Source organism: Triticum dicoccoides, chromosome 7A, assembly GCF_002162155.2.
Source record: "Triticum dicoccoides isolate Atlit2015 ecotype Zavitan chromosome 7A, WEW_v2.0, whole genome shotgun sequence".
NCBI classification, from domain to species: Eukaryota; Viridiplantae; Streptophyta; class Magnoliopsida; order Poales; family Poaceae; genus Triticum; species Triticum dicoccoides.
In genome coordinates this window covers 400859411-400878453 of record NC_041392.1, presented here as the reverse complement: position 1 = coordinate 400878453, position 19043 = coordinate 400859411, and the positions used below count along the sequence as shown (strand labels likewise).

The 19043-nt window shown below is 45.3% G+C and overlaps 1 protein-coding gene across 1 annotated transcript; it reads right to left on the bottom strand.

Annotated features, from left to right (window-relative positions):
• Nucleotides 1-818: 818 nt before the first annotated feature.
• LOC119329407 (DNA polymerase I A, chloroplastic-like) lies at nt 819-18009 on the bottom strand. The gene is made up of 12 exons (XM_037602453.1): nt 17799-18009; nt 16509-17226; nt 10107-10304; nt 8919-9586; nt 7746-8175; nt 7201-7296; nt 4473-4565; nt 4184-4378; nt 3075-3167; nt 2001-2213; nt 1809-1898; nt 819-1489 (listed from the first exon to the last, which is right to left on the bottom strand). The coding sequence occupies exons 1-12, from the start codon at nt 17903-17905 to the stop codon at nt 1328-1330; spliced, it is 3063 nt and encodes a 1020-aa protein (XP_037458350.1). The 5' UTR covers nt 17906-18009; the 3' UTR covers nt 819-1327.
• Nucleotides 18010-19043: the final 1034 nt, after the last annotated feature.

Below are 19043 nucleotides of genomic sequence, written 5' to 3'. Positions count from 1 at the left end.
CTGCCTGTCAAATTTCATTCCATTTGGAGGTCATTTGATGCTCCAACGATTAACCGGGTAACCGCAAAAACTCCTCTCTCATTGCAGCCCAACACCCCTCCACAACAGCCCACTAGCCCATCTAAACCCCCACCATGCTCTCCGTTGTTGGATAATGATCGTGTGGGCGAAAACCGTACCTCATTTGAACTCTCATAGCTCCCCTTGCCTATAAAAAGACCCTCTCCCCCGAAAATTCGGAGCAAAACCCTAGCCTCGCTCCTCCCGCGCCGCCGGACGTGTCCGACCTCGCTGGACACAACCGCGCCGCCGTCCCACCGTCCCGCGCCAATCAGGGCGCAACACGTCAGCAACCGCCGCTGCCCACCGCACCGGCCCGCCCGAGCCCAGGTCGGGCCCTCCGAGCCCGAGGCGCCCGCCATTGCCTGAGCACGCCGCTGCCCGCGCCGCAGCCCTTCTTCGCCACTGGACGCCGCCGCCCCGCCAAGCTCCGCCACTGCCCGCGCCAGATCCGGCCGGATCCAGCCCGGACCCGCCGACTCCGGTCACCCCCACCTCGCCGGCCACCTCTCCTTCCTCTCCGTCGTCTTCTCCGGCAACTACTCCGGCGAACCTCGAAGTCCGCGCCGAAACACTAGATCCGGAGGGTAAAATTCTGCCAAGCGAAATATCTCATCTCATGTGCCTATGTTTACAACACCGACCAGGCCGAAGCCTTATCGCCACCAGATTAGGCACCTGAGATCCACAGCTAGATGAACGGAAAACTTGGTCAGACAATGGTGAAATAGGTAAAATGTTGAGTTGAAACGGCAAAATGGATCACAAACCACTGTCTAAATTGATTCCTGGAGAAATTTATATCAAATTCCAGCGTTTGCCAGCAGACCAGAACTGGGAATAAATGAGCAATTCCCTCAGACCAACATGAATAAACACCGCAGCAGAGTTAGGCCTCACTGGAATGCAATAGGTCACTAAAGTAGTTAAACCTCAACAACAACACGCACAACAGCTGCCCTGTCATACGATTAACTTATCTGAACCTCATCAGATCCTATTGAGCGCTGGAGACCAAAAGATCCTATTAAACTCTGGAGACTAATACAATCGACGTGCTAGATTTCTGCTACTCCCTCCTATCCATATTAATTGTCGCTGATTTAGTACAAAGACAATGAATATGGACCGGAGGGAGTCCAATGCATTGCAACTCCTTCGTGCCACCACTACCGTTATTCAATGCTTGCACTGCTTCTGCCGCTACTGGAACTGCAATATCTACACCAGCCCAATCCCGCCGTGTCCGTGCATGCGAGAACAACTTCTACTTGGCGTCATACCAACTCTTTCCACACTTGGCGTCAACAGCCAGGTCCACCTTCAGGATGTTGGTTCCATAGAAGGGTTTGGACATGCACTCTGCCACGATGGCCCTGGCCGCTTCAGCAGATTCTGTAGGCCCCTCCAGTATCACTTCATCGTGCACCTGAGAAATGCCGATAAAAAATGTCGTATTAGGCCAGATCTGGGGTTGGAATAGAATACTTTGCAAGGAAACTGACTAGTTAGTTATAAAGTATTACCTCCGTCCCAAAAAATTTGTCTTGGATTTGTCTAGATACAGATGTATCTAACACTAAAACGTGACTAGATACATCCACATTTAGACAAATCTAAGACAAGAATTTTGGGACGGAGGGAGTATGATGTAACTATCGCATTTTGCCTTTCCCATTTACGTAGTACTTCTTAGTACAAGTCCTACTTTGTTGTCAGAAGAGAAAAACCAAAAAAGTGATATCAACCTGTAATAGGAGTCTCCAACCAAGCTCCTTAAGGCGAGCATTTCTTTCTATCTCAAGCATTGCACACATGGCAACATCTGCTGCACTGCCCTGTTGAATAGAAAATGCATCATTATTTATGATTTTCCAAACAAAGAAAGAAGTCGAGCATCACAGACATTGGGCCATAATCACTTGATCAGTACCAAGTACCTGCACTGGTGCATTTATAGCAGCACGATCAACATGACCTTTTTGACCATGGGGTGCGTGAGTCATGTTAGGAAAGCGGCGTGACCGTCCTAGCAATGTGTATACTTCGCATTTTTCACGAGCAAGCTCTTTCTGCCTCTTTTGCCAAGCTGAAACTTCTTTTCGATCTCTGTACCAGAGTTTGAGTGTATCCCTTGCCTCCTTGACAGACACCTAGTAAGATGGTAAGCTATAAAACCTGAACTGATTGCACCATAGTAATATTTTCTAAGAATATGTTGTTTGTGAAACTGTACCATAGCACTTCTCTAGCACGCTAGTATAGTCAACAAATAGAGCTAATTTCACATATAACTTATAATTCAGTAGAAACAAACAGAGGGTTTGCTGAATAAAAGTTGCTGCGCACAAGATATATATCAGTCTTTGATCTGATTTCCATCCTGGATCAATATTTTCTTGGGTGGTAATTGTTAAGGAGTGTTAGTATTAGGTCTAGGAGTCCTATTAGGCTATGTTTCCTTTCCTTATACCCCAAGTCTTGTGTAATATATATATGCCCCTTGCAGTGGCGGAGCTTGGCCCAATTAGTTGGGCAGGCCCGCTGAAGGAAATACGTATCTGGGCTTATTTTGCATGGCCCAACAGTAGGTATACAATAGAAAAAACTCATGGACTGGGCGGGCCATGGCCCACTCGGCCTTGCTGTAGCTCCGCCACTGGCCCCTTGGGCCTTGCAATACAATCAAGTTGAATCCATAACAGTAATTAATATAACCTATCAAACAGAAGTACTGATCCTGCATATATATTTGTATAAGCATGTGGAGGAATGAAGGCCAAAGGAGAATACATCCTAGGCACAAGAGGCAGGAGGGAGATGAGAAAAGTGCAACATGTTACTCGTAGCTGATGCACATACATATGATAAAGAACAATGTTCAACTGACGCATACATCTGGGTTAAGTGTGTAAGAGATGACCTAATGAAGTTGTTTCCTAAACATACCTGGGTTGGGTTGTTGACACCAACTATCCTAATCAGTTCAAAATGCAGATGATCAGAGTTCATACCTGCCAATCACGGGATAGTCCCTGAGCTGTCTTTCCATATGCAATAGAGAAATTAAGCATTTTAGCCTTCCTTCTCTCAGCACCAAAAGCATCCTGAAATCAAAAGGAAGACATCAAATTTAGTTTCATACTCCCTCCGGTCCTTTTTACTCTGCACATTAGAATTCTTTGAAGTCAAACTTCACAAAGTTTGACCGTATTTATATGAAAAAATATTAACATTTGCCATGCTAAAGTTATATAATATGAAACTTTAAGTCATGACATATCTAGTGGTATTGATTTCAGGTTGTGAATGTTGACAACTTTTTCTGTAAAGTTGGTCAAACTTTACGAGGCTTGACTTCAGTCAAATCTTATATGCGAACTAAAAAGGACCGGAGGGAGTACAACACAATTCTACAGAGTACAAAGCAAAAGCATCTAATACACAAAAACTGCAAATGCAGAAGATTCATGCTCAATAACAATCTAATTAAATAGTTACTTTGCTGTGAAAGTAGAAAAAAGTAACGCAAGATCCTGTCATGCGTGAGAGGAGTACTGGAGATGCAAGGCCAAAAATATTAAGTGAGAAGAGTGTCCAAAGCAGATAAACAATAAATATGGCATGCTTGGTTTCATGTCTTCATGAACGCCCCATGCCAGAATGAGTGCATCAATCTTGGGTGGAACAGTGACATTTGACAACTTTGTGTAGTGCAGTGGGGCATGCAACAAATTTCGCGGAACGACACCATTCTAAATGCTAACTTCACAGATCCAAAAGGTATGCAATCATCCTCAACCATTTACAGAAGTGCAAGAGTTTGGTCAAGTAAACTGCTAACTACATATAACTGCATTGAAGTGGAACCAACAATTTTTTTTTTCGAGAAAATGCAAAGGACCTTTGCATTTCATTGCATTGAAAAGGTAGAGTTTTGATACAATCCTCCTAGGAGGTCAAGTACAAATGAGGATCAGTGACACTAGTGCACGTCCCAAGTGGACGGCAGAATGACGCGAAGGCCGTGGGCACCCGCTCTTGCCTTAAACAGTTCAAATGAAACCAAGCATAGCTTTAAAACATATGCCACTGTCAGAATATTAGTGACAGAGTCAAGTACCTTCAACAATGGCACTGGAGGCTTCTCTTGACCTGGTTGAGGTTGCCACTCAAGAAGTACTTTCTTTTCGTGAACAGCATCACGTACATGCTCGTACATATTCATGGCTGTTCTAGAATGAAAGTCACCACCAGCCTTGAAAGCATCCAGCATGCTTTTACAACTAGTAAGATGGGCTAAGATCCTCAGCTCCAGCTACATGGAAATGTATCTTTCATCAGGGTGAAATAGATTTGGCGATTCCAAGAGACAAAGAAATACTAAGAGCATCATTTGGCATTTAACATACCTGGCCATAATCAGCAACAACAAGAGAGTTCCCTGGAGCTGCAACAAAAGCTTGGCGGATCTTATATCGATCCTTTTCAAGTGCAGGTTGATTCTGCAAGGGAGATTATTCATGCACATTGAGTTTCAAAATAATATTAACGGCACCAATAAGATACTGCAACTAGGGAATGGTACAAATTAGGCGGGAAAGCTGCAACGAAAGCTTGACGGATCTATATTGACTTCAATGAGATAATCTATTCTCATGAGAAAGGAGGGAATGCACATCCAGTACGTACGATGGAGGACTTCCGAGATGCCCTAGCGGATTGTGGACTGGAAGACTTGCGCTACCAAGGTTTCATGCACTTGGTGGAACGTATTAGCCAAATAGTCAATGGGTGGAAGGAGAAGACCTTGTCCATGGGAGGCAAGGAGGTGCTTCTAAAAGCTGTGGCTCAAGCAATCCGAACGTATGCAATGCCGGTCTTTAGGCTCCTGCAAAAAATCTCAAGGGAATCACTGACGCGATCTGTGATACTGGTTGGGTGATGATGAGTTGATGACAACCAACAACTAGGCACTGGTCTGCTTGGTGGGAAATGTGCATACCAAAGGAAAAACGAGGTATGGGATTTTCATGATATTGCTAGTTTCAACCAAGCACTACTTGCTAAGAAATGCTGGAGACTTATTGAATATAATCAGTCCTTGTGTGCGGGGATCTTGAGGCCCGAATATTTCCCTGATGGGAGTATTTTGTCAGTTGAACTGAAGAAAGGCTCAACTTATGTCTGGCAAAGCATATGGTCAGGAATCCAAACATTCAAGAAGGGATGCATTTGGAGAGTGGATAATGGGGCCAACATCCACATTTGGGATGACCCATCGATCCCCTCCAGCAGTTCCATGGAAAATAATAACTGGAAGAGGTGTTAGAGTCCTGGCTTGGGTCCAGGATAATTTCTGGGATGTCGACTCCAACAGAATCCTCCAGATTCTGCTGCCAGATGGTGAAATGGAGGATTTCGTGGCTTGGCAATTCACAAAGTCGTACACGTTCTCTGTCAGATCGGCCTACCATCTTAAATGGGAGTCGACATACGGAGAAATTCTGAAACAGAATTCAGGGGAGAGCGGATCGCTGCTAAACCCCGTTTGGAAACAGTCACGGAAGTTAAATGTCTCATTGAAGGTGAAGATTTTCGTATGGCGTACGCTTCGTGGTGTGATCCCGTGCCGTGTTGTCCTTGCTGATCGCCACATTGGAACAATTTCCCAATGTCCAATCTGTGAAAAGGCCAAAGAGGATACTAGACATGCATTATTCACCTGCGAGCTAGGAAAGTTTGGAGCAGGCTGGGAGTAACAGACAAGATCAATCAAGCTCTAGAGATCGGTAGAGCTGGCTCAGCTATTCTTGAGAAATTACTGTGCAACTCTGATGCAAACCAGGTATACCTCAGCCAAATACCCATGGCCTCTCTCTATGCTGTTAGATGCTGGTTTTTTGTGGTGGGAAAGGCATCGGTGTGTAAATGGTGAGGAGAGTCAGACTGTGGAAAGGTCAGCATCAGCAATCCAAGCCCTCGCACTGAACTATACGCATGCTGGAAATACTGTGGCACATCCAACAAAGCAGCTTAGATGGACAAAACCTCCACAAGGTATGCAAAAGCTCAATGTCGACTTTGTTGCCACGGAAAACTTCTTCATTGGTCCTACCTAGGATGCCTACATGACTGAAGCGATTGTACTGAAGGATTGGTCCTCTTCAGGCGCAGCACCCATCATTGATGATTGTTTTAATCTTAGGGGTGAGTTCGGTAAGATAGTTTTTGAGCATTGCCCGCGTGAAACAGATCGTTTTGCTGATTCTTTAGCGACCGGGGCCAGGACTTATCCTCCGTCTCTGGCTGGAGAGTCCACCCTCGTCTATTCTTAGCCTATGGTGGATGATGTATCGCTTTTTCATATGAAGTAAAACTAGCCATGAAGGCTTTCCCAAAAGACAATGCAGGTTAATTTCACTATACTAACGCCACTAGTGAATGCTCAAGTTTGAACCTATCATCAGCTCGTGTGCTTTATGAAATTTATAGCATATGTAACTTCGTCCCTAAGTACTTCACACAGTCTCCTTTACATAGCAGTTCACAGAGTCTCCTTTCCATAGCTCGGGAGAAGCAGCAGAGAACGTGCATATACATAACACGCCCATCTAGGATAAGAGCATCTGTGAAACAGCAGCTTTTAGTATCGTACCAAAACAAGCACACTGGTGAGCAGAAGTTGGTAGTGCTTATTTGCATCTTTTATTCTTTCTTGAACACATACTCCCTCCGTTCCAAAAATACTTGAAGTTCTAGGTTTGTCCTAAGTCAAACTTCTTTAAGTTTGGCCATGTATACAAAAATATATTAACATCTACAACATCAAATTTATATAACATGAAATATATTTTATGATGAATCTAATGAAACTAATTAGATGTTGTAGATGTTGGTATATTTTTCAATAAATTTGGTTAAACATAAAGATGCTTGACTTAAGATAAACCTAGAACTTCAAGTATTTTGGAACGGAGTGAGTATTCGATTCTTCTAAAGTACACCTATCATTTGTTTGTTTCTAACACTCTTTTCTTGTATACAATACACCTTGCATTTATAACAACTGAGAAGTGGGCTGTTATTATCGGGGAGATGCTGGTTTAAAACAACAAATGAAATGCAAAAGATGCATACCTGCAAATTTGGTATTCGTGCTGATAAGCGCCCTGTCTCAGTGTTGATATTTAGCGAGCAGTGAATGCGCCCTTCCTTGCATGATATATTATCTCCCTATCATGGATAAAATAGTGTTTGACTTAAGAGTAACAATACTCGTGACACTAATACTTCAAGGTTAACTTGACCCCACAAGCAGATGTCAGCACACATAAACCTTTAAACATACTCGAAGAGTCATAGTGTACAAGTAGCATCATGGGAATTTCTCAGAATCCATATGAACCCATTTTGCGCCAAGTAACAAACAGCATTAATCAAGCTTCTAAAATTCATACTTGACGATGCACACGTCACCAACTTTAGCTGCACCCATGCCTCCTCTAAAAAAGGCCGCCATATCACATGATGAGCAAAATAGCCACTCAATGGTTCGCGGAGCACCAGGTAAACAATATTTGAACTGAGCATGTCGCACAGCTTGATTTGCATTGTAAATGCATCCTATAAGTAAAGGTGGGAACGACAGCTCTAGTCGGTATAAATAAGATCAGCAGGCTAACCTGCAGGGGAAGAATGAAGCTGGATATCAACTTGTCGATAGAGGACCTTTCACACAGAGCCGCAATGGCATGGCATGCTTCTGTTCCCTTCTTTCCTCCACCAAACGGTTCATATGCAATTCCATATGATGATGCCGCTTCTATATCCTGCTCGGGAAGTTCTGAACCATTGCTATATTCATCTCGCTCTTGGTCGTCTTCTATTGTGTAAATTTGATCCATGGGTATCTTACCAGACAATATTTTCAATGCATCAATGCTGACTGAAGGCCACCCATTTGGGGCGAACATATCAATTTTCAGATCTTCCACAATACCAGAAAGTTCGATTGTGCGGAACTTCGAAGCCTTCTGGCCCTCTGGAGCTACGTTTTCATCATTTCGCACTTTAAACATTTTACTTTGTGGCCAGGTCTCACCATGTTTATGCCTACCACAAAGATTAGAGAATTTAACAGTCCTAAAAATCATGCACAAGCAATGGCTATTGGCGAGCAGGTACATATTTAAAGAGAGTTCAGTTTACACCTTTTAGGAATTATTATACACAGAATGACTGGCAGGCCCAACCAAATGCAAAGGAAGATCCAGTTTCCAATTCCCCCTTTTGTTGATATGAAGCATTATAAATGACAGAAACAAAAAAAAATCAATCTTATCTTACTTTACCCTAAAATTGGCTCCTAAGGAAAAATCCCAACTAAAAGAAGCAAACACTACAATTATACTAACCATCAGATCAAAATCATTTAAATATTAACTTTGATTCTCAAATACTTGAAATGTTTTGATCATTAGATACATCTTAAGTTGCAAGGATAGAAATTTAATAAAACCACTTATATTCTTTCCTAAAAAGGCATCCTCTATGAATAGAATGTAGAGTTGTAGACTAAGTAATGTAGGAATATTTATACTTCGCAGCAAAGTGTGGGTGGTAATAATATTTAGCATACAATCTATAGCCTGTGTCACACTGTGCATATGAATCACAAAGGGTCAATGCACGCTAACTCAGATCAACACCAGAATTAGTAACATTGCTTTGTTAAGAACCTAAAGATGTCACAAACTATTTAAGATAGAGTATCATAGGAGATGGTATATGGAAATCCAGAAGACCTTCAATGTTGGAACCTTAAACAATAGATCGGCACAAAAAGGCGACAATACCTGTTCTCAATGCCAGCAAAGAAAAGCTGGCGAAGTTGTATATCACTATTCACATTCATGTACTTGGCATCTGGACAATATTCAGATGCCCATTGCCTGAATTTATTTGCAGCCAATTTCCGCTCAGCAGCAGCAGTTTTCTCGATCTCTGAGAGGTAAGCACGATCAACAAGCATTCCCTCTGTTTCCATCTTCACAAGAAGGGAACCAAAGGGACGCCAATACTCTTCATAGAAATCGTACATTGTTCCTCTAGGACAACCATCGAAAATCCATTCTTTTGCTTCAAGCTTGCTTTTCAGGCTTTCATAAATCTTCAGTGTATTGACTGAATCCAATGATGAATAGCAAATCCACATCTTTCTGTCTTCCCTTTGCAGCTTTTCTACTGGTTCAATATATACAATTTTCCCTTCACCTCCGTCTTTTCTAATCTTTTTTGTACCAAAGATTGTTTTCATTGATACCTTTCCAGTTTTAATTAAATCATTTCCAACATCACTCATGACTCTCAGGTCATTTGTAAGTCCTTCGAGTGAATATCCACCATCGATTCTCCTGTTAGAATCCCAAAGGCGTGCAAGATGCATTGTATCAGCATGAAACCCAGCCACCTTGATTCCATAATTCTCAATGACATGACTATCAAAACTATAGTTATGACAAACCTACATGATGAAGAGAAAAAACAAATGATGGCTTCAACCAACTCAATAAAAAATAAAGGTTGCAATAGTTGATATAACATGAGTGATCTGTAATATGTAATTTTTTTGAGATTGCCACTTGAAATATAGCAGCTTCTAGGCCACAATGGCATCTTAGCAGCAAACTTGTTTTAGGAAGAAGCAAATCAAGGCATGATACCACAAGCAATCAGAAAACAGTATGCACTTGAAATATCCAGTGATACTATATACATTTGTTGTTGGATATGTAGTCTGGTGGTATTTTGCTGTTATATGAAATGCACAAGTATAAAAATAGTGCAATACATCCGATTTGTTTCAACGTAATCCACAACAGTAAATACTGGCACTGGAGTTATAGGTTTGTTGAGGTAAGACGTTACAAAAGAACAGAACTAAAAGGATTACATGAAGAGGCACGAGGAAATGTTACAACACATAAAGGGGAAACAATAGTCAGAGATTACTCCACAATAAATAAGGAGGAACAAAACTGGACCTTCTTGATAGACATGTCCTCGAAGAATGGAGCAAACGCCATCAAGACATCCCTCCCACCGTCTAGCACATCCACCCAAATGCATGTTTTGCCATTTCCAAAATCGGCATGTGCATCCAAATTTCCTGAATAGATGCTAAAGCATATTACTTCTCCATGATCAACCGGTGTCTCTTTTTTGACATCAATATTTGCTACCTGCATAAGATTGTGCTACCCAAAGTCAGAACATTTTAATGAGCTTAGTGTGCATCATGCAATACCATTCCCTACTTGTCGTGAATAAGCAACATTAGACCATTTGGCGTAAGTGATGAACATATGAGTTCTCTTTTCTTTTTTCTTTTTTCTTTTTTTGCGGGTAGAACATATGAGTTGTCAGCAAAGCTGCTATCCCAGCAGTAACCTACGATCATATGTGCTCCTGCTGTTAGGAACATGCAACGTGTATTCCAATGAGGCCATAGGCGAGTATATATACACAGGTGCAGAAAATATGCAGAAGACCACTTATAGAATGGGGTAAATACAAAAGGCTACATGGCTATATATATATATAGTACTCTAACACCCCCCCTCAAACTCATGGTGGATAAACAACACTGAGTTTGGAGAGATAGAAGCCATGCTGTGCTCTAGTCTGGGCCTTCGTAAACAAATCCGCCAACTGTAACTCGGAAGGCACATATTGAAGAGCAATAACCCGATCCTGCACACCAGCGCGCACATAAAAAGCGGCAACACCAATATGCTTGGTGAGCTCATGCTTCACAGGATCGCACGCAATGCTAATAGAACCTGTACTGTCAAACAGTAGAAGAGTAGTGTAGTGACAGAAACACCAAAGTCCTGAAACAACCACCGTAACCAAGTCACCTCTGCCGTCAAAAGAGACATAGCTCGCAACTCAGCCTCCGCACTCGAACGGGAAACTGCAGTCTGTTTCTTCGTCTTCCAGGCAATGAGAGAACCACCAAGAAAAACACAGTAAGCAGAAAGTGAACGGCGATCCAAGGGATCACTAGCCCACATAGCATCCGAATAGAGCTGAAGCTGTAATGAGCTGGAGTGAGGAAAGAACAGACAGTGAGAGATCGTGCCACGAAGATATCAGAGAACACGAAGGAGGTGACTGTAGTGAACCGAAGTGGGAGCGGAGACAAACTGACTCAAAATATGGACTGGATAAGAGATATCCGACAAGATGACGATAACGCGTCGGGTAAGACAAGGGGTCACCATCAGCATCACGAAGGTGAACATTGAGCTCCATGGGAGTCTCAACAGTGCAGTCATCATTAAGAGCGGCACGAGCAAGAAGATCCTGGATATACTTTTCCTGGGAAATAAAAAAGCCATGAGATGTAGAAGAGACTTCGATCCCAAGAAAGTAGCAAAGAGGGCCAAGATCAGACATAAGAAATTGCTCACTAAGACGGGCCTTCACAAAGGCAATATGCTCGGGGTCATCACAAGTGATGATCATGTCATCGACATAGAGAAGAAGAGTCCGACCACGAGCTAAGAGGTGGACAAACAATGCTGGATCATGAGCACTGACTGAAAAACCAGCGGCAATTACCACAGAGGCAAAACGCTCAAACCAGGCGCGGGGGGCTTGCTTAAGGCCATAGAGAGAGCGACGAAGACGGCAGACCATGCCAACAGGAACAGAATACCCAGGTGGAGGCTGCATGTAAGGGCGTGTTCGGTAGTTACCCAGGGCTGAAAAATCCTCAAATCCGTCCCCCAACTCGAGTTTCGATCCCGTTCGGTGCGGCAGCTTCTCGTTAAAAGCTAACAACCATGTCACACGAATGACGGGCACGAGAGCACGCACGGACATACACACGAGGAGAGGACCGACAGCGAGTGCCCCACCGACGGCACCGACGGCGAGCGCCCCACCGCGCGAGGAGAGGACGGCGGCGAGCTGTGCGCGCGAGGAGAGGACGGCGGCGAGCTGCTCGCGTGAGGAGAGGACGGCAGCGAGCTGCTCGCGTGAGGAGAGGACGGCGGGGAGCTGTTCTGGCGAGGATAGGACGGCGGCGAGCTGCACGCGCGAGGAGAGGACGACGGCGGCTAGGGTTGCGGGAAGGACAAGGGGAATGGAGGGGGCCTGTGGGTATGACGAGGGGGGACGAGTCGCTGGAGGGAGTTGACGAGAGAGAAGCGGTACGCAGGGCTCACTTTGCGGTGGCAGGCACAGGTAATTTCTCTCAACTCCCGCTTCCCAGTTTCCTTGGAGCTAGCTTTTCCCGGCTCCGCGACTCCGTCGATTTTGCACGTAGTCCAGAGCCAGCTTCTCGGCCCAATAACCAGGATTGGAACCGTTCGGCTGGACTCTGAGGCCGGATACGAGGATTTCAGAAGCCAGAGGGCTCCCGAACACGCCCTAAACCTCCTCACGTAGCTCACCATTAAGAAAGGCATTCTTAACATCAAGCTGAGACACAGACCAGTGACGAACAAAGGCCACGGCAAGAAGTGTGCGAATAGTGGTCATATGGGCCACAGGAGCAAAAGTCTCATCGTAATCATGACCTTGCTCCTGCTGAAAGCCACGAGCCACAAGACGAGCTTTGTAGCACTCAAGAGAACCATCTAAGCGAGTCTTAACCTTGTAAACCCACTTACAAGTGATTGGACGAACACCAGGAGGAAGAGAAACAAGGTCCCACGTGCCAGTGCGCTCAAGAGTAGCATGCTCCTCTGCCATCGCAAACTGCCATTCGGGATGAACGACAGCTTGACGATAAGAAGTCGACTCAAGAACAGCAGCACCAACGCTTGGAAAACCAAGGCAATCAACAGGCGGAAGCGGAAGCGGACAAGGACGCAAGCCATAAGTAGGCTGAGAGGAGGAAGATTGCACATCAGAAGTAGATGGCTCATCAGTAGATGCATCCACAACATGTGGGCGACGAGTATAATACTAAGGAAAAGATGGAAGAATACGAGGAGGAATCGCCGAGGTAGACTCAGGGGATGAAGACGAAGAAGTCACTGGGGATGAAGGTGCAGAATCTTGTGACAAGCGAGGTGAGGAAACCATAGGAGAAGGTGGCATCGGATCTGCAATAGTGGGAGAAGCGGGGGCAACGGGACGGATGGACAGGGGCTCACCGGAAGTGATAGGTGTGTCAGGAAAAGTGAGGAAAGATATATCCTCCACTGAAAAGGTCGAGGAAGATGGATGCGGGTAGAAGGGATGAGACTCATCAAAAGTAACATCCCGAGAAATACGCATTCGACGAGCGACAGGATCCCAACAACGATATCCCTTATGCTCATCACTATAGCCTAAAAAGACACTCAATAGACTAAGCGGACAGTTTGGTGTGTTCATGAGGGGCTAGAAGAACATGGCAAACACAACCAAACAAACGAAGCATCGAGTAATCAGGAGAACGATCAAAGAGACGCTCGAAAGGAACGCCGCCCTGCAAAGCAGTGGACGGCTGAAGGTTGATAAGATAAGTGGTAGTAGAAACAGCCTCAGCCCAAAAGTGAGGTGGAAGAGAGGCGGCGATCATCAACGCACGAGCCATCTCAAGAAAGTGACGATGCTTGTGCTCAACCACGCCATTCTGAGCATGAGCACCAGAACAAGAGAACCGAGCAAGAGTACCTTGCTCGGCAAGAACACCACACAACATCTTGGAGATATACCTCTCCAGCAGAGTCAGCACGGAACACACGAATAGGCTTAAAGAACTAAGTGTGAACCATGGCAGCAAAACGCTTATAGATGGATAATACCTCACTACAAGAAGACATAAAATATATCCATGTGTGTCGAGAGAAATCATCTATGAAGATGATATAGTAGCGATGGCCTCCCTTCGAGGCAAATGGAGCTGGACCCCAAACATCAAAGTGAACAAGGTCGCAAGGATGCCGAGACACAGTCTCGCTATGAGGATAAGGTAACTGGATCTGTTTACCAAGCCGGCAACCCTGACAGTCTAAAGACACACCGCCAGAGACAGATCCATGAAGGCCACGTCGAACTGAAGAGGAGACGAGAGCCACACAAATGACCAAGGCGATGATGCCACTGCTGAAAAGAGCTAGTAGACAAGGCAACAGAGGCGGAGAGACTGGCAGCGGTAGCAGCGGAGGGAAGGTGAAGCCAGTCAAGCTCCCAGAGACCATGCGAGTCATGGCGTCGGGGGCCAGCACCAAGGAGAGCACCAGTGTGACGGTCCAGAACAGAACATGAGTCAAAGTCTAGAATGACCCGACAACCAGAGTCAACAATCTGACCACCAGAAAGAAGGTGCATGGTAAGTCGAGGAATATGGGCAACATCAGGAACATGAAAAGTTGTGCTAAGAGTGCCTCGACCATTAACCGGGAGGGCGGTACCATCGACAGTAAGAACATGAACAGGAGAATCAAGAGCACAAACAGAAGACAAAGTGGATGAATCATGAGTCATATGAAAAGATGCTCCGGTATCAAGAATCCATGGAAATGTACCCGACTGTGTAGAAGGTGGTCTCTCAATGCCAGAAGAGTCGGTAGCAGAACTAGCAGAACATGTCGATGAAGAACCGGAAGATGGAGCTAGCAGGCATCAAAGTCGCACAATCTCCTGCTCAACTGAAGAGGTCGACGTAGATGCACCCGAGAATAGAGAGCCAGAGGTACTCGGCAGGGCGTGAAGTCGCGCAATCTCCTCCTTAGTGAAGGACAGAGCTGAAGTAGTCGATGCAGTAACACCGGGAGAGGGGCGGCCACCACCACCTATGGAAGCCGCTAAATGAGGCGGTGTAGCATGACCACCAGCGTCCGCAAAGGCCGGTGAAGGAGACAAGGCTATATGCAGACAAGCACCAAGCCAAAGGAAGACGTGTGTGCGAGACGCGGTCAATGGAGTCATATGCACCAGCACAGCCGATGCAAGTCGCGAGAGGAGTCGATGTAGAGCGACAATCACCATGTTCGGAGGTTGCAGGAGGAGCCACAGAAGAGTGACCAGCACATCCTGCGGAAGTCGCCTCAAGGGACGACTGTATAGACAGACGAGCACCAAGAACCGAGGAAAGGCACATGTGCGAGACGGGGTTAGTGTAGGGAACACCGAAAACACCATCTGAAATCATCGGACAGCGGGCGAGAGACACCATGATTTATTTATTTATTTAGCAGAACGAAGCAAAGCTTCAGCCGAGCGACACCAGGAAGAAGCACCAGCACACAGGACCGGCAAGATCCAGTGGGTGGCAGCGGAATCCGGTGGCGGCACGAATCAATTCGAACAGAGGGCGGCCGAATCGAGCCCGCGGGGGCAGTGGTTGTCACGGGAGAGAGGCCACGAGAGGTAGCGGCCTTCACGGGAGAGCGTCGTGGAAGCAGCCTGAAGAAGCCTCGAGCGACGCAGGCGAGGATCAAACAGTAGCTGGAACCAGGATCTTCACGTGGGGAAGCAGCAGCAAGTGGACGACTTGTGCAGGCACATGTCACATGCAGGAACACCATGTGCAGGCGAGGAAGCACACATCACGACGGGCAGCTCCGGCTGATCTCATGAGTCATGATCGGATGAAGCGCCTGCCCTCGCACAGATGGAGCAGCAATCCCACGCGCACTAACGGGGCTGTCAGGCGCGGATGCGTCCAGCGAGAGGCAGATCGAGACCTGCGGGCGTGGCTGGGTGGGTAAAAGTGCCAACGGATCGGGAGTAGAGCAGCGGCAGCGGAGAAAGCTGCACGCGGGGTAGGCAGCAGCCAAGCGCAGCGTCGGCGCCTAGGCAGGAGTGGCGGACGGCGTGGAGCAGCGCAGCCGGAGAGAGGAACGCGGCGGCGGGATTGGATCTTAGCACGAGTTGCGCGTGCGGAAAAAAAATAACCTAAAGCTCTAATACCATGTTAGGAATATGCAACTTGTATTCCAATGAGGCCATAGGCCAGTATATATACATGTACAAGTGCAGGAAATATGCAGAAGACCCCTTATAGAATGGGGTAAATACAAAAGGCTACATGGCTATATATATAGTACTCTTAACACCTGCAACCATGAGAATCCAATACTTACTGCTTATAATGTATCTATTTTAACATTCTTCATAACATTTGGAGGAGATTTTATCGACTTAGCTTAAATTCATAATGGAGGGACACAAACCAAACATCAACCATTTCTTGAGGCAAAGGCCATTTGGGGACCATAGCCCATCAGAAATCAACTTCTAGTGATAAATATGTAGAGTGGACAAAACATATGCAATCCATGAAACATCGCTGTAAAGAGACATTATTCCGCTAGAGAAATTTATTGCCCAGCTGCCAATTATTACTTTATATGCATCTAATGGTGGCTGATAACGAATATAGCATAATCATTCTAGAGAAATAAATAATTGAAGCAGGGCTTTAGTTAAATATAGAATACCTCTGTGTCGCATGCATGAACAAAGCTTTTGTACTTTGTAGTAAGCAATCGAACAACATTCTCAGCTGAGTTGATATTGTCAACAACCAAAACTTCGTCATAGATGCCAGCAAGGGCCTTCCGTGTGCTTTTAGACTCATTGGTCAAGGATATTTTTTCTGGGGAAGATGGAGCCACCTTTTTGGCAAAAAGTTTGTGTTTATTCTCATACCCAACATTAGCATTGCCATCAAATTCTGAAGTTGCCTCCGTATTTGAGAAATTAGGCAGAGGGGCTTCCATGGATGACCAATCATGCAAAGAAATCTCCCCCTTAGAGCTACTAGGCATGCTCGATAGTTTGTTGTGATTGTTAACAACACTCGTTGGGGTCGACACAGCATGGGCAAACCGATTTGTCAAACTACACTTGACCAAATCTGTATTGGCATATCTATTCACAGTTGATTTAGATGGCACTCTTTCTCTTGGATTGTTATACATGGAAGGATAGGTTGAACCCGAGGGTTGTTCATGATTTAGATCTTCAGCCCTTAGAGGAGTGGCTCCATTGTGGATGTTATTGCTGACACCGTTGGTGGTTCTGAGATAAAACATCTTCCTGCTCTCATTCATCCATTCTTGTTTGCTACTTTGCACATTAAAGTTGGCATAAAATCCAAGCCTGAAATCCCCGCTTTCTCTAATTCCAATGTCTGAACTATTGGAATAGTGTTGCCTGTCAGCCAGAAACATTTGGAAAATTAGATTTTATAGGACTGAAATTCTTAACTATGATAAGAAGAGAGGAAAAAAAAGCGAACATTACATCTGAAACTAATAAGTTGTCAAATGGGCATTATGGACTATTCGGAATAAATTGAGTATTGGGCACGTTATGATTAATCATCCTGCTGATTGCATCTTCAAAACCGTCTTCTTTCAGCTATGGCAGCCATTGGACAAGAGAAAGGACAGGGCGGCGTCGAGGTGGCTCTTATTCATGCCCACCCGACCCCAAGAAGCGAACAACTGACGGCCTTTGCTGGTTCCTCATCATGGGGCTTTATATAATACGTATGTATAAAAAACAATCTGTTGACATCCAATGCAGAGATATATGGCCTAGCGAATAGCAGCTGCGCATAATCACATAGCCACCTACCCATGAACCAAAGAAAACATCACCTTCTGCGGTCACGAACAACAATAAATTTAATTTCGGTATCTATCCTTTTCACCTTTCTGGAAACGAGCAGGCAGGCAACCAACCAAAGCGAAAACCTCATTAATCCGGCAACAGGGAGCTACCTTGTTCGGCGGGGAAGGGCCGGAGCAACCGGCCGACGGTGGCGGAAGGGCGAGCAGGGGCACCGCGCCCGGAGATGGCCGGACACCGGCGCCGCCGCCGCCGCCATGGAGCCCACGAAGCGCCTCGGCTTGGAAAACACCGTCGTCCCGCGACGGAGAGGGGAAAGGGCGGAGGAAGGTTCGCACAGCAGTGGACCGAGGGTTTAAGCTGCTGGACCCTCAACGTACCAGAGCTATATGTCGCCTAGTGTGACGCCCCGTTCCGTCTCGCCTGAATGTGTTTCGTCTTCGAGCGTCACTAGGCTGGCCCATTATGGTTTTGCTTCGTGCGTCGGTCGTCCGGCATGGTCGATGCGCTCAGCCAAACCTAAACGGCGCCCTGCTGGGGCAACTAGTTGACGAGCCTTCCTTCGGAAGGCTAATAATAATGTAGGCTGAGAGCATGTTATTTGGCATGCTCTCAGCTGTCGTCATGTCTCGTGTTTTAGATACCTTTTTCGGTTTTTTATTTTTTCGCATGCGTTTTGAGTGTTTTAGAAAAAAAATTGAGTTATTTTAACTTTTCAATTTTTCATCGGTCTTTCTTAACTTTTTGAAAAAAAATATAAAATAAATTTGCGCGAAAAATGCATTTTTTTTCTTCCACGAGAGGCATGTTTTTGCTACCGCGAGAGACATGGTCATGGCTCTCGAAAACAGGAAAAACTGCGTTTTTATTTTCTTTTCTTTCATGAGAAGCAAGGTTTTGCTTCCGCAAGAGGCACGGTTTTACTTCCGCGAAAAGCATGGCCGTGCCTCTCGAAAACAGAAAAAAAACATGTTTTTTTTTCACGAGAGGCACGATTTTGCTTCTGCGAGAGACATGATTTTGCTTCCGTGAAAGACACGGCCGTGCTTTCCGAAAACAGGAAAAAAATGTGTTTTCATTTTTTGTTTCTGCGAGTGTACCTCTCGGAAACAGAAAAAAAGCGTTTTTACTTTTTTCTTTTGTGAGAGACATTATTTTACTTCCGTGAGAGTCACAGTTTTTCTTCCGTGAGAGACACGGCCGTATCTCTCGTAAATGAAAAAAACGTATTTTTTTCGCGAGAGGTACGATTTTGCTTCCACAAGTGGCATGATTTTGCTTCAATGATCCTATCGGAAACGGAAATTTTTTTGTATTTTTCTTCTGTGAGAGGCATGATTTTGCTTCCGCGAATGGCACGATTTTGCTTCCGTGAGCCTATCATAAACGGAAAAAAA

What these genes read in the sequence shown, in the direction of transcription:
- LOC119329407 (XM_037602453.1), bottom strand. Translation starts at nt 17,905, where the DNA reads ATGGCGGCGGCGGCGGCGCCGGTGTCCGGCCATCTCCGGGCGCGGTGC. An exon ending in TTGTTGCTGATTATGGCCAG is followed by an intron (nt 4,379 to 4,472) that starts GTATGTTAAATG and finishes ATTTCCATGTAG; the next exon opens with CTGGAGCTGAGGATCTTAGC. An exon ending in CTCCAGTGCCATTGTTGAAG is followed by an intron (nt 3,168 to 4,183) that starts GTACTTGACTCT and finishes TTTTGATTTCAG; the next exon opens with GATGCTTTTGGTGCTGAGAG.